The sequence below is a fragment of the Mastomys coucha genome, unplaced genomic scaffold (assembly GCF_008632895.1).
Source record: "Mastomys coucha isolate ucsf_1 unplaced genomic scaffold, UCSF_Mcou_1 pScaffold10, whole genome shotgun sequence".
Taxonomy (NCBI): domain Eukaryota; kingdom Metazoa; phylum Chordata; class Mammalia; order Rodentia; family Muridae; genus Mastomys; species Mastomys coucha.
This window is the reverse complement of record NW_022196892.1, coordinates 2,001,106-2,017,300: the sequence shown is the minus strand read 5'-3', so window position 1 is coordinate 2,017,300 and position 16,195 is coordinate 2,001,106. Positions and strand designations below refer to the sequence as shown.

The window sequence follows — 16,195 nt, the reverse complement described above, 5'->3', positions numbered from 1 at the left end:
AGGGCCAAGAGCCTCTCCTCCCATTGATGATTGACTTTGCAATCCTCTACTATACACATGCTGCCAAAGCAATCAGTCCCACCATGTGTACTCCTTGGTTTGTGGTTTAGTCCCTGGGAGCTCTGAGGGTACTAGTTTGTTCATATTGTTGTTTGTGCTAAGGGGCTGCAAACCATTCAGCTCTTTGGTCCTTTCTCTAACTCCTTTATTGGGAACCCTGTACTCAGTTCAATGGATGGCTGTGAGCCTCTACTTCTGTATTAGTCAGGTACTGTCAGAGCCTCTCAGGAGACAGCTATATCAGGCTAGATTGTCCTTCCTTCAGTCTCTGCTCCATAGTTAGTCTCTGCAACTCCTTCTGTGGGTATTTTGTTCCCTCTTTTAAGAAGGAATGAAAAAAAAAGAGAGAAGGAATGAAATGTCCACATTTTGGTCTTCCTTCTTTAGTTTCTTGTGGTTTGTGGGTTGTTCTTCCTATATTCCAAACTTCTGGGCTAATAATCACTTATCAGAGAGTGCATACCATGTGTGTTCTTTTGTGATTGGGTTACCTCATTCAGGATGATATTCTCCAGATCCATCCATTTCCCTAAGAATTTCATAAATTCGTTGGTTTTTATAGCTGAGCAGTACTCCATTGTGTAGATGTACCACAATTTCTGTATCCATTCCTCTGTTGAGGGACAGCTGGGTTGTTTCTAGTTTCTGGCTATTATAAATAAGGCTGCTATGAACATGGTAGAGCATGTGTCCTTATTACATGTTGGAGCATCTTCTGGGTATATGCCCAGGAGTGGTATAGCTGGGTTCTCCAGTAGAAGTATGTCCAATTTCCAGAGGAACCGCCAAACTGATTTCTAGAGTGGTTGTACCAGCTTGCAATCCCAACAGCAATGGAGGAGTTTTCCTCTTTCTCCACAACCTCTCCAGCATCTGCTGTCACCTGAGTTTTTTATCCTAGCCAATCTGACTGGTGGAATCTCAGGGTTATTTTGTTTTGCATTTCCCGACAACATCTTTTTCAAGGCCCTCTAGAAGAGAGTGAAACCTTAAAGCTAGAATATCAAGCCTTAATTTAGATATCAGTGGGAATAGTAATTCCCAAAACAACCTTAGTAGGCAGCTCTGTACACCAATGGCATATCTGGCATTTACCTCAAAAGTAATTTGGTAAATGCCCCATGCCACTCTGAAAACCCCACCATTGCTGTCAGTGACAGACCATCCACATATACTTTCATACTTAGAGCTGTCTCTATACCCTTCCAAAACAGTAATAGAAACTTCTCTATCACCCTCTAAGCTTAAAAATATTTTTATCTATGTTATAGTCTCTACATTACCCCAGAGTGACTGCCTACTGATTTTGAATATGGGAAGTGTGTCCCAATCCAAGAAACCCTTTAGAAAGTAGAAAAGTCCAATAATAATGTTGCTGGTGGTGATGATTCTGATAATGTTGAGAGATAGAAACACTAACCAAATGAAAAGGAATGCCAAACAAGCAGAAAGCCAGAAATAGATTTACTACTAGAAAATCCAAGGAATATGTAGACAGATCAATACCTTGCAGATGATACAATTTGACATGAGAAAGAGGGGAAGGAGGATCTGAAGGTTTTGGGAGAAAAGGAGAGAGAGAGAGAAGGACAGAGGAGGAGGTAGAAGGAAAGCAAAAAAAAACCTGGTCTGGAGAAACCACAAGTTCTAAGGGGTCTCATAGATGGGGAAGATGGTAGTATAGTGGTAGATCTGCCCAATCTAGGTACACAGTATGTATTCATATTAATTGAGTTGTGTTTACATACCCTGGGCTTATTTGGATTGGAGATTTACTGCAATAATTCTCCTTCAAATTTGCTGTAGCAGCAAATAAAAACAATGAGTATAGCCATCAAACTATAGGACCTACACTGGCATTTTGGGCCAGTTTCTCTTGCATTTGGATGGTGACTTAGTGCTGTACAGTAGGACTCTTCCATAGTAGGCAGTGGGTTACCTTTAGACGCAGGAGAGGTAGGGAGGACATGGCACACCTGTTATTACTCTGAAATATTATCCTGATGCACACGAGGGAAGAACGAGTAGCAACGACAATGCTATATTGGAAAGTAGAGGCCACTACGATACCCAGTATAGTGCCTGTTGATAAAGGCTTCTAGAGTCTAGTGAATAAAATGGCCGATTAGTAATCCTCCCATAGAGACTAAAATCCTGGCTCTGTATCTGATAAGATTATGGGTCGTTCATTTTGTCTCCAGCTCAGCTTCCCTATGTTCCAGCTGGGATGGATTCATCTTGGTCACCTCAAAGCCTGCTTTCAGCTCTGATTCCTAGTGATTCTATGACACTAAATAGTTCAAAAGGGAAAGAACCACTTGCCCTAAGGACTCCTTCCCTTTGATTTCCAAGAGGAGGCCACATTAGCATAGCAGAAAGGATATTTACATTGCAGTTGACTTTTAAAATTCACTGAGAGTGGAAGATAAAAGGAAAACACACCAGATGGAGTGTGAGCGCCCTACCATTTCAAAACACAGCCATTTCCACTAAATTAGTTGGCACAAACTTAAAATTAAATATCATCCTGATTGCTATTTACAGTTGTCAACACGACAACTATAGTTTGTTTCCAAAGGAGCAAAGATGGTGCTAAGACTGATTAGAGTATTTTTGGAATTGTATTTTTTTTGTGGAAACATTAAGAGAATAATCAATTGGATATGAAAATATCAAGGAAATCGTGAAGGAAATTAAGACATAACCCAGCCCCTGCATTTCTAGGAAGACTCCCAGCAAAGACAATTCAAGCACACCCGCCAAATAAACTTCAGTATCTTCAATTTTGACTGGTCCTACATGCTGTGATTCTTGATGCGTTTTTAGTTACAGACTCCTTTGAAAACCCTTCACCAAACTAGTTATGTGTTTTTTAAAACATACTTACAAAGATAGGTTAAATTTTGCACTTTATTTCAGAATTGTTTAAGTTCGACTTGCAGAAACCCCTAAACAGTGGAGAGAATGAGCTGGGAGTTCAAAAGCTTACTGTGCTGGTTTTAATGGGAAATATCCTCATCTCAAGAATTTGAATGTTTGGTCTCCAGATATTGGCGCTGTTTAGGGAGGCCTCGGAATTGTGCATGGTCTTATTAGAGAAGGTTTGCTACTGGAAGTAAGCTTTTAGTTTAAAGACTCTTGCCATTTCTAGATCATGCCCTCTGCTTCATGCTTGACATACGAGTTGGGAGCTCTCCACTACTGCCTTAGGCCCATGTCTCCCTGTCATGCCCTCAACCTCAGTGGAACCATAATCCCTTTCTTATTTAATTTGCCTTGATGGTGGTGTTTTATCAATGGAAAAGTAACTGATATAGTCACTAAGACTGGCTTTGTTCAGAAAGATTATACACATTCACACACATCTAAAATCAAGGAATGCCATTCATGGCCTTTGGTTCAGCATTTCCTTCTAAGCTCCAGGTCTCTGAATTCAAAAGCATTGTGCTAATTTATTCTCAGAGTAAATGTCATATATGCACTGTCAGGATACACAGTGAGGGAGGGGAGACTTCTCAAATTTCTCAAAGGAAATTCCTCAAAGGCTTTGAATGGCACTGTTCTTCAGGGCTCCAGCAATTAAACACAGCTGATGCCCAAATCTCTCACCTTTTAACTGAGGGTCTACTCTTAGAGTTACACAGCAGCTTTCAGAAAACTAGCCACTGGAATAAATGATTATTTGTGCCTTTCAGGTTTGTGTGTATGTGTGTGTGTGTGTGTGTGTGTGTGTGAGAGAGAGAGAGAGAGAGAGAGAGAGAGAGAGAGAGAGAGAGACAGGGAGGGAGAGAGAGAGAGAGAGGGAGGGAGGGGGAGAGAGAGAGAGAGAGAGAGAGAGAGAGAGAGAGAAAAGAGAGACAGGGAGAGACAGAGAGACAGAGAGACAGAGACAGAGAGGAGGGGTAGCTGAGACATAAAGACAGAGAGGAGAAAAACAATGAGTTTCATTTCTAATGTTTGATTATTATAAAATATCCAAGTATACAAAATAATTTTCTTTAATCTTACTTGTGAATCTTTTGAGTTGCTAGATAATCTCTTAAGTAGTGAAAATTTATCTTTATAGTATTTCTATTAGTAAAGGAAATTAACCTATTGCATTTCCTATCCTCTAATGTGCTTTCCATAATAATTAAGTAAAAAAGGACCCAAACTGTGCCTTTGTAATATCTACCAGATAATTTGAAGTAGAAAAATTAAAAACTCATAGATATAGCTGAACCTAGAATTACTAAAAATAAGTTTTTGTAGATTTAAACCTGTTGATATTCATATTTACCTAAAGTTGAAACTATATAGAACATACATGTAAAAGATATGTCAGGCATTGCTTAGTTTAACCCAGTCATACAAATTATGTGATCAGGTATTCAAAGGTACTGCTCCTGAATGATACAAACTTAGAATTCTTGAATTTTATCACTGGCCTTTTTTTTAAGATTTATTTTTATTTATTTTATGTGTATGAGTACACTGTAGCTGTACAGAAGGCCGTGAGCTATCATGTGTGTGGCTGCTGGAAATTGAACTCAGGACCTCTGCCGGCCCCACTGGCTCCGGCATAGTAATTCACTGTAGCTGTCTTCAGATGCACCAGAAGAGGGCATCAGATCTCATTACGGGTGGTTGTGAGCCACCATGTGGTTGCTGGGATCCAAACTCAGGACCTTCAGAAGAGCAGTCAGTGCTCTTACCCGCTGAGCCATCTCACCAGCCCCTATCACTGGCTTTCTAAGTTACCAAGTAACTTGTAAGATTAAGTAAAGGTAAGGTACCAAGTACCTAGTTTTACTTCTGTTACTGTGATAAAATGCTCTGACATTTATTCCATCAATTTGGGAAAGTCAGGGCAGGAACTCAAGCAGCTAGTCCTACCCACAGTCAAGAAAAAAAAAGAGAATAACATATTCTTACTTATCTGCTTGCTTTCAGTTAGCTTTTTCCTCTTTTATATAGTTCATGATCACCCTTAAAAGGGAATGATGCTGCTCACGGTGGGCTGTTCCTTGCCTTAGTAATTAAAAATAAAGATAATGCCTCATAGATATATCCCCAGGCTGACCTGATCTAGACAATTCATTAATTTAGGCTGTCTACCCTGGCAATTCTAGATTATGTTATGTTAAAAGTTAAAAGTTAAGTGACATACCAGATTATATTAGCTTTTATTGCCAGACTACATGTAATTCCTATTTTTATCTAGTCAGAAATCCTCATATGTAGCTATCTGGGATTTTTTACAAAGTTCTAAGATACTGTCCTTAGTCTGTTCTTCAGTTTTATTTGTTTTGTTCTTTGTATTTTTGTTGTTGTTTTATGTCATTTTGGTTGTTGTTTTATATGGGATTTGTTTGCTGGGTGTGTGTGTGTGTTTATCTAGCCACTGTCTCTCTGTGTAGCCCAGGCTATCCTGGAACTCACTCTGTAGAATAGGCTGGCCTCAAAGTCACAGAAATCCTTATTGCTTCTACCTCCCAAGTGGTGGGATTAGAGGCATGTACCACCATGGCTCACATCTTCTCTTAATTAAAGAGAAAATCCCATGATTTTGTGAAATCTTTATATTTACCCAACCTATCCCAGGAGTTTGAGATTGAAGATTCTGATGCAGTTCTAAAATGCAGCAAAGCAAGTACCTTCCTGAGATTTTCCCTTTTCTTCGAGTTTTTTTTTTTTTTCTTAATTTTAAGGCATGGCTTTTCATGGTAAGTGCTAATTCTCTACCTAGAACTTCATAGTAAATCTACCCTGTTTTTAACCACTATTTTATGGTGTTGGTTGTGCATGGGGCTGTACGTTCACATGGGAAGCAGGAAGACAGGCTTCATTGTCCCCATTTCCTTGCCGTTCTTGTGGTTGTCACTGGCGGTCATTAGCACCCAGCCCTGCATTCTGCCTTCAGTTCTCTGAATTTCTGCCACACACTTTGATTGGTTAGTTTGCTTAAGTGCAAAGCCCTCCATTGTAGAGCTAGGAAAGCTCCAGCATCTGGACTAGGCTTCCAGGAGCCTTTTAAATGTCATCTTGCCCTTTCTTGACTTAAGAGTGGCATTTAGGCACCATTTGTTTAATGGAAGTGCCCACCAGCAAACCAACTCATTCTGTTCTCTCAGATTGATGTTTATGGTAATTCTGAAAATGCTGCCTCTGTTTTCACCCTGTCCTCACTCTGTCCATATTTCTGAAGAACTCCCTGATGACTCCCTGTTTCCTAGGCCTTCCCACATGTGTTAACATTTTGATTCTCAGAACAAGGGAGCAGAAAGGCTCAGTGCACCTGAATAATAAAAGAGTCACATTTATGTTTGACCTTGGCTAGACTAAAAATAATTATTGTCATTGTTTTTTAGCTGCATCTTTGTGTCAGCCACTAAATGGAATCTTCCCTTTTTAATACAACTTTACTGAAATATCATTCTAATGCTATGCAGCTCTTTTATTTAACTCTATAGTTTAGTGATATCATGTGATCCACTAAGATTTTATTAGTCTAAAGTTTCAAATTTTCATGTATGACAATCTTTACTATGTACAAGTACTTCTGTTCCAATTTTGCTCCGGAATGATTTTGTGTGTATGCTATACAGTATGATGACATGGGATGTATACATTGTAAAATAATTACCAAAATCAAGTTAATATATCTAGCACATCATCACAGGTGATTACTAGTTTTCTTATAGAAAAAACAATTAAGATCCACTCTCTTAAGAAAATTCAAATATATAATAAATTATTGACTGTGATCACCATGATGGGTACTAGATGGTCAGAATTTAGTCACCCTGTAACTGAGTTTTTATACCTTACCAACAGATCTTCACTCCAAGATCTGGGGAACTGCTGGTCCACTCTTTGTTTCTGTGAGTTGAACCTTTTTAGATTCCACTTATGCCTTAGTTAGGGTTTCCTTTGCTGTGGAGAGACACCATAACAAAGCCAATTCTTAAAAATTACAACATTTAATTAGAGCTGGCTTACAGTTTAAAGATTTATGTTACCTCCCAGCAGTAACGTAAGAGAGAGGGTTATTCTGGGAAATGGAGTTAGAAAGAAAAGCAACAGTAAGAGATAGTTTGAGAGAATACAGGGTGGCCAAAGGTATACCTGTCCATGTGGACGGTTAAAAAATTAGATGGGACTTGTGAACGCTCAACCATCTTCCATTTTAATGCCCTGTTTGTAACAAGCCAACAGATAGAATAGGTGAGGTAAATCCCTCCCACAAGTTCGTCAGCATGCCAGCCCAATCAGCGACTTCTTTTTGTCTCTGCAGAGGTGGGACTTCCGATGTAACTAGAACCAGGAACGAGGTGTGGCAAATAGCAGGAGGTGGGCAGGGAGGTGTGGTTATGAGAGTTAGGCCTCAAACCAGGAGGGTTACAGATTTATTCTATTATTGCCATTGCAGGAAGCATGGCCATACAGGCCAATCTGGTGCTAGAGATTGAGCTGAGAGTTCTATATCTTGATTCAAAGGCAGCAAGGAGAAGACAATCTTACACTGGGTAGAGCTTGAGCATAGGAGACCTCAAAGCCTGCCTGTACAGTGACACAAGAAGGCCACAGCCACTCTAATAAGGCCATACCTCCTAATAATGCCACTCCCTGTGGGACAAGTATTCAAACACATGAGTCTATGGGGACCAAACCTATTCAAATCACCATGACCTGTGAGTGAGGTGGTACACATTTGTCGTCTATCTTTCTATTTTTAATGCCCTCTAAGTTAACATACGTTGTTATCATTACGAATTTCCCTTCTATTTTAAGCCCAAATTATATTTGTGTGTACCATGTATACATATACACATACACACATACATACATATTTTCTCCATCCATTTGTCTTTAGGTGGACACTTTCCCTTTTCATCTTGGAATTATGCTTTAGTAAGCATGGGGTTCTTCATATCTCTTGGAGATAATCTTATTTTTCTTGTATACATACCCAGAATTCGGATTGCTGAGTTGTATAGTGGTCATCGTTTTAAATTTCTGCCAACTCCTACACAGTGCTTTTTCATGATACTCACACTAATTTACATTCCCATCAGCAATCGACAAGTGTTCTTCTTGTTCTCCTGACTGTCATACTTGGCCTGACAAGTATGAAGTGATAGCCTATGTTTTTTATTTGCACTTCCCTGATGATTAATGACATTGAGCATTTTATCATAAGCCTCTTGGCTACTTGAATTGCTTCTTTGAAAAGAATGTCTGGTGATGTAGCTCAATGATAGAACGTATACCCAAAATGCAGAAGACTTTACTGTTCGGCTTTGATGCTGAAAAAAGTTTTTTGTATAACACCTTTACCATCTTTGAAATTTAGACTAATATCATTTGCTATTTAATTATATAAGCTTCAAGATATTTTAAATATAATTATAGACATTTACAAATATTTCTTTTATTCAGGAGTTCTCTTTTTTGTTTTTTAACTTTTTTTTTTCCTACTATGCAGAAACCACTCCATTTGTTGTCAAAAAATACTCTCCCATAGGACTGAATGTAGGTCTGTTTCTTGTTGAATGGAAATTTGGGTTGTTTCCATATTTCACTTCTTAATAATAATCCAAGAATAGCTCTTTTCATTTATAAGTATTTTATGGGCAGATATTTTCCTTCTTCTTCAATAAATTACTAGGAATGTAGTAATGTTTAATTCCAGAAGATTGAGTCAATGTTATTTCTAACACAGTCCCTCTGATTTACATTTCTAACCATTGTTCCTATCTCCTTGAATCTTCATGAAGAAGCCTGTTCTAATTTTCTCAACTTTGCTCATCCCAAGGTCTATGGAGTGTGAACTCCCTGTGGTTTTGATTCGATTTTCCATCCTGGTAGCTAATCATGTTGGGTATTTGTCCATGATTTTTGTTCAATTGTATGGATTCTTTGGGAGAAATGTCTATTCATATCCTGTGTTCATTGTTTCAGTTAGATTTTTGTGCCTGTGCTGTAGAATTGGAAGAGGTTTCTTCTGCATTTGTGTTCCTCCACCCGCTCAATACCCCTCTGGAATATCCAGAGAAATATTCTTCAAGTTTTGCCTTCTGTACAGAGCTGCCTGGTAGAAGGGCTTTGGTACTAGAAGTTTCTTTCTTTACAACTTCTTAGTTTTATGTTGGTGAATCAGACATAAGATGCTTACACATCTCACAGAGAGGAAGAGCAAGCAAGTTTGGAAGTCCCAAGGCAAAATCCTGTCCAGAGACTGTACCATTTTCTACCTACAAATTTTATAGAAAGGCCATGCTTTGCCTCCATGATACCTAGCACAGGGACCCCTGAACATGCTGGGATGTTAGTAAAATTTTGCTGGGAAATAACCATGATCAGTTGTTTATACTTGGACCCTGAAAGCCCCAAATACTAACTAATTGTATGTGTGTGTATCTGTATGTATATGTAGGCACATATTGTTAGAGGCCAGAAGTGGTTTGAATGAGTAGGGAAGGCTAACTGAACAGCAAGCAACAGGGTTCTGTCTGTCTCCCACTGCCTGATGCTAGGATTGAAAACACATACCATACGCAGCTGTTTTTTTCTCATGTTCTTGGGACTGAATGCAGCTCTTCATGTTCGCAAGGCAAGCACTTTACTGGGTAAGCCATTTCTTCAGCTCCTTCTATGTGGACCTTTATAGGAAGTGTTTTCCAATCCCTGGCCTGGCAGGAAATACGGTGGTGTCAAAATGTCTGATTCTTTAACTCTCCAGTTACCTGTATCTTTTCCATCACATCTGTTATAAAGCCATAGCAACTGCAAAGATACATTATTACTTATACTGAGGAATTCTCTCCCAAAGTAAGGCTCCTTGATACTCAAAGCTGGGGGCTAACAGAAGCCACAAGCCCATTATTTTCTCTTCTTTTTTTTTTCTTTTGTTTTTTTCGAGACAGGGTTTCTCTGTGTAGCCCTGGCTGTCCTGGAACTCACTCTGTAGACCAGGCTGGCCTCGAACTAAGTAATCAGCCTGCCTTTGCCTCCCACGTCCTGGGACTAAAGGCGTGTGCTACCACTGTCCAGGTCTATTATTTTCTTTGAATAATTAAATAAACATTTTTCCCACTTTATTCCAACTATTGCAGTCTTCTCAGATACCTCTGCCTTCTCAGAAGAGATGCCTTCCTTTTGGGAAACTGTGTGAATAGTTCAGTCTCCCATCCACACCATCTCTCACACCCACATATTCTACTGTAGATAAATCTGCTTCTTATTTCTAACATTCATTTTTAGTAGAGGAACAAAATATCAAAGGGTTTTCCAGTTGACTGGGGTCACACTTTAGATTATTCTTGGAGTCAAGATGCAGGCCAACAGAAACAAAGCTGGGCGAGGAGATAGTCATGGCTTTCTAATGAAGGGATGAGAATGAAGACTCAGAGATGCCTCTCACCATCTTGGTCTCAATGTTAATTAAATGAGCCTAGAATATTTTTCTGGTTATAGAAGATCCCATATGACAATAGCTATTAATTGCCTTGTGGGACACACCTAGCATGTAATTCTCATTATACTGTGGCAGCCATTCTTATTGTCACTGTGGTTGCTTTCATGTTACTGCTGTCATTGTGTTGTCATGAATGAGGAGGGATCAGGGTATGAACTTGAACTTCTGTGCTCTTCTTTCTCTGTGTGGGTTGTAAGGTGAAATGGCTGCAAAAGAAAGACAAAGGCTGTCAGCAATTGACAAGAGCTGAGAAGAGAGATGAGCACAAGCCTCTGTGGTATGTGCTTGTTATCTAAGAAAGGCAATTGTGTTCTCCCTTCTGGCTAGGGGTTGCAGGCCCCAGAATGGGATTCCAATCACCAGATCTCATCACTATTTCCAGGAAGGCTGAAAGTCAAATTTTGACACTGTAAAAAAAACCTTTCAACTTAGGTTATTGGAAACAAAATCAAATAGAACATTTATTTCCACTAAGTCAGAAACAAAAAGAAACACCCTTCCCTCAATTTTTTGATGCAAAATAATAGTGGATCTAAAATCCAGCATGTCTCGTTTGCAACATCTTGTTCCAATGCTGTGAACTTTCCCTGGGGAAGCACTTTCTAAGAAATTTGGACTTATATTTGCTCTCAACTAAAGACAGCTTCACTATTCACTTGAACAGCCATCAAATATTTGTCAAATAAGTTCATGTGTTCAGCACTGAACAAAAATTAGAGATAAGTGATAAAGAGCCATACCCTCAAGATCTTGATCAAATACGGTAGACCCACATGCCCTGAAAGTATCCATGATGAACAGATGCCAGCTGTATCTCTTCATCCTGCCATGGATGAGCAGGAATATGAATGAGACTTACCAGATCAGAGGAACTTGGAATAAAGCCACTCCATCTGCAAGGTTAAGGACTGAACATGGGTCCTAGTACAGAAAATAGTGGGTTTGGATTCAGGCAAACAGGTAGACCAGATACAGGCAGTTGAGTAGTCCTGCCCATCAAGGAGTACGTGACAAAGTTGCACTTCAGCTCCAGGGATAGTCATGGAGTCCTCTACTTATCCATCCATGGTGCAAGCACAGTTATCACATGATAAGTTTATGTAAGGCCATGTTAGGGTCCAGCACTATATGGGATCCAATTGGGGGAGCTCTACCTTTTCCTTGGGTCTGGCATGTCTGGTAGGTTCATGGGTCTTGTTTCCCTGATAAGATTTTAATATACCTATGTATGCCTATAGTCTCAGTTCAACCTAATTAACATATAGAATGGCTTCCTCTCCATTCCCAGGAGTGAGTCATAGATCAGTTTATGTTGGATCTGACAAACAGTGCAATTTCTGGTTTACCCAGAGTGATAGTCATCCTTTTCCTTCAAAATGGAGTCAAAAGCTACTTAGATGTTGTCTCCCAAAGCAAGCAACAGCCTAAGCAAACACTATTTGATACAACACAGTAAAACTTAGAGTAGGGCAAAACCTGATCTCTTGGTTCTACCTTGTTCTGTGTGACACCATCCACTGGATTCCCTGCCATCCTCAGCTTATGTCTGTTTTTTTCTACATGGCTGACTTGCATTCAGAAGCATGCCATAATCGCCAAAAATGTAATGTTATATATACTTTGATATCATCTTGGTTTCCACAAACTGTGAGATAGTATACTCTCATTATACATACATTATATATATATATATATATATATATATATATATATATATAGTACTTGACATTAGAGAGTCAAGTAATTTTTAACAGTAACATAATTATGAAAGAAAACAGACTAAAACTAATTTTCATATCATGAAAGTCTAACCATATTTGGAAAAATACAAAATTCCTCTTTTGGTTATATACTGAGCACCATTAACAGCATTTTATTGTTCTTTCATTATTTCACTGTCTCTTATATAAGATTTCAAAAGACAGGATGAACTTTAATACAGGACTTAAGAAGAACGAAGTTTATCATGTGAATTGAGTTTCTGTGTTACAGCTGCTGGTTGAGGAATGTCAACTTCTCTATTGTCCTGGTGCTAAGTCTCCTGTTAAACTGATGATGTTTTAAACAAAGCATGTAATTTGGGAATGACTTTGGAAATTCTAAGAAACTATTTAGCAAGTGCCAATTCACATTAGTTCCTTTTGAGGTGCTTCCACTTAACAGTTCATTTACAAACCAGTCCTTTAATCCTAGGAATCCAGTAGATACACTTTGACCTCTCTTGGGCCCAGCACTATGTCTGGAGAACAGCAGAAAATTGGCTCTCTGCTATCACAGAGCTAATGTTCTGGTGAGAAGGTTGTACAGTTTACTGACAATAAGTTCTCAGACTGTACCCCAAAGTCCAAAGGCAGTTAAAAAGTGACATATCTGTCACATATGGCTCGGAAACTTGACGATCCAATACTTGTCTCTTGGGTAAGTTCACTTTCAACTGGTTCCTGAGTGATGAGAAATTAGTAACCATGTAAGGTTGTAGAGGAACATCATTCCCAGGCTAGGGCAGAATTTTTAGAGTGAGAAAGAAGCAGAGCCATCTTGTTATGCAGGGAGACAGTGAGTGTGCTCAATGTTGGGTCATTGGCAGTGCCAGGCTTTATGGGGCATTTGAGGGCACACTGAGGGATCTGGAAGAGTTTGAAGATAGACATTGACTGATCTGCTTCTTACCTTTTAAATAGTGCTAAGATTATTGTATAGAGAATGGCAGTTAGACATTAAGAATAAAGTAAGATGTGACCTATCACAGATGAGGCCAGTGGCTTGAGTGTGCCCGCCTATAGCTTTAAGCATGAGAGAAGCCAATGGATTCTAAATAGACTACATTTATTTGTTTTGACACAGGCTCCATAAAGCATCTCATGGAGCCCAGGTTGACCTGGTACTCACTAGGTAACCAAAGGTCCTGATCCTCTTGTCTCCATCTCCTGAGTTCTAGGATTATAAGCATGTGCCATTTTGTCCGATTTTTGTGGAACTGAAGATCAAGTACACAGTCTCGTATATTCTAGGTAACCACTCTGTCAAGTAAACTACATCCCCAGACCATAGCTGTTTTGATAAGAGAACTAATACTGCTTAGGCAACTGTAACACCAGTCACCATGTAGGAACGACAGGCTGGAAGAAGGACAGCTTTATTAGTAGTCTCTAATGGGCTGGGGACTGAACAGTCAACGTTATGTTCAATGATCTCTAATCTTTTTGTTTTCCTTTGTGACTTAGACATCAAAGATCTGCTTGCTTTTCCATGTAGAGAAATGAAGACAGTGCCATTGTTTCTGTGGTAGCCTGATTACTCACAAGCGTAATTACTCACTAAGCCCTGGTAAAGTATGGACATGTCACGCATTGGGGACACAGCAGTACCTAACTTCAGGACAGTAGGGTAAAAGATCAGAATGAATGTGTACTCTGTTTACCACAGGGCTTTCTGAGTTTGGTTCTGGTGGTATTTCAGAACTGAAGATTTTAAGGAATTTTGAGTGGGAGAGGGGAAGAGAGAAAGCATATGATAATGTTCATTACCATCCCAGTCATCTATCCATTCAATGTCAGATGTACCTTGCACCCATTTTTGACAGCACAAAGGATCTCCCCGTATCATCTGATGACTAAGAATTCCAACCTCTGATGCCTGAAGACAGTGACTCTCAGAATCTCCAAGTCTGTTGTTATCATGTGCATGGTTCTAAAGTAGTTGCCTGCTACTAAGATAGCCAGCTTCCACCTTTGCCACAAAACCACCTGGTACTGAAGTAGCCTCCTACTGATCCTTCAGTGTGGCTGAGGGGAGCTAAGTGTGGGATTAGATGTTTTAAGCAGTCTGGGAAAGCCAGAGAAGGTAGTTTGATTGTTTTCATTTAAAATGTATCAATTTGGATTATTTTTTCAGTGTCCTAAAATTCTGAGTCATTCAAATATCATATGATCTAGAGGTTAGCTTTGTTAAATTCATAAATTCATATATTCTGCACACATGAACTGTACAAGATGGCTTGTGTTGCTCTCCACTGCCACCTTGACCTTAAAGTGTGGTGCTTATCTCTGCTCTAGGAATCAAATAAAGATTGAATTCTAAAGCAGGCAGTCAGACAGTCAAAGCCTCAGCCAGCACTCCATTCTGTGTTACCAATAAGCAGTAATGACTGACCATAGGTAATAAGACTAAGGTTGACTTGTTATCATACAATATTAATTATATAAAGTAATAGACTATATTGTGATATTATTATACAGGTCTGTCATTTGCTGTGGTCCTATTTTTCCAGTCGTACCCTTTGTTCCTGATCCTTCTAGTCTATTTTCTCTTACCTAGCTCTTATACCTACTACAAATTTTAAGTCTACAGAGAAAATGCATAGTTATCTTTTTGAGTCTGGCTGATTTTTCTTAATATAATGAACTCTTGTTTCATCTATTATTTAGCATTAAGATGAATGTTATTAAGTAAAAACTACCTGCTGGACATTGTCAGAGTTTCTCTATATGTTTATGTAATTCTTATGATAAAAAATATGAATGCATTTTGATTTTTTTTTTAGCATTTCATATTCAGAGACCTGAACCTAAATATCTCACCAGGCTGATAAGAAGCATGGTTGGGATTCATATTGCATTGTGACTTCAGAAGCCACTTTCGTAGTCCTTTGGTAAGCTTCCTCTCCAGCTGCTGACAACTGGTCATTTCACTATTTTAACCATTAAGTCTACTGCTTAATATTACTTGTGATCTGGGATGATATTTTAGCTGGAAACTATTTTCTCATCAAGACCCATTTCTTCACCCTGAAATATTAAGCTGTGAGTTTTTCTGAGGCCAAACATGGGGCTGCTGTAGACACCTGAGCTAATACCCAGTGAACCTCTAGGGAAGGGGTAAAACACTTGAAATACGTCTCCTCAGGAACTTTTCAGGTTCCTTTGAACTTTAATCAATAGCACTAGCCTTGATCTGCTTCCTCGGTTGCCATTTAGTCACACGAACAGAGCACCCTTACTTTAATTGAAATCAGCAGACCTGCGATGTTGCCATATTGCTGAAGGAAATCCTGGCCCTTCACCAGGGGGGATTCCTCTAGTTCTCTATTTGGGAAAACACCTTTGCTACAGATTAATCACAAGGCTGTTTTTACAAATTAAAACATATAAAATGCAACTTATTTCCCTCTGCTTCCTGTGTTTGTGTTTTATGTTTGTATATGTGTGATGTGTATGTGTCTATATGTGTGTTTCATGTATGTGTGTGTGCTTTGTGTGGGGAAGGACATGTGTGAGCTTTGTGTATGAGCATGTGCTTTGTGTGTGTATATATTTTATGTGTTTGTGTGTGTTTTATAATGTATGTATGGGGACAGATGAGCTTATGGACAGAGGCCATAAGAGGAACTCTGTTATGCTCTGTCAATCTCCACCTTACTGCCTTGAGACAGGATTTCTCACTTAACATGGTGCTATACTGGCAGCCAGCAAACTCCAATGACCCTCTTGTCTCAACTCTACTTCTCAACAGTCTTGGGCTTACCAGTATGTATGTGACTATATCTAGAGTTTTACATCAATTCTGGGCATGGATTCAAACTCAGGACATCAAGTTTGCACAGCAATCACTCTTACCCAACTGAGCCATGTATCTAACCCTTCTCTGTCTTTGTGCATGTGTGTGTGTGTGTGTGTG

At 39.2% G+C, this 16,195-nt stretch overlaps 1 protein-coding gene across 15 annotated transcripts in view; it reads left to right on the top strand.

Annotated features, from left to right (window-relative positions):
- Window positions 1–16,195, top strand: part of Fhit (fragile histidine triad diadenosine triphosphatase) — a 1,878,988-nt gene that overhangs the window by 1,687,307 nt on the left and 175,486 nt on the right. For 11 of the 15 annotated variants that reach the window (XM_031344749.1, XM_031344785.1, XM_031344784.1 and 8 more), the window contains one exon: window positions 6,877–6,923. The exons of the other annotated variants lie outside the window; for them this stretch is intronic. In XM_031344749.1, the coding sequence (XP_031200609.1) occupies window positions 6,877–6,923 (47 nt within the window). The remainder of the gene's footprint in view (window positions 1–6,876; window positions 6,924–16,195) is intronic. 15 annotated transcript variants of the gene reach the window in all.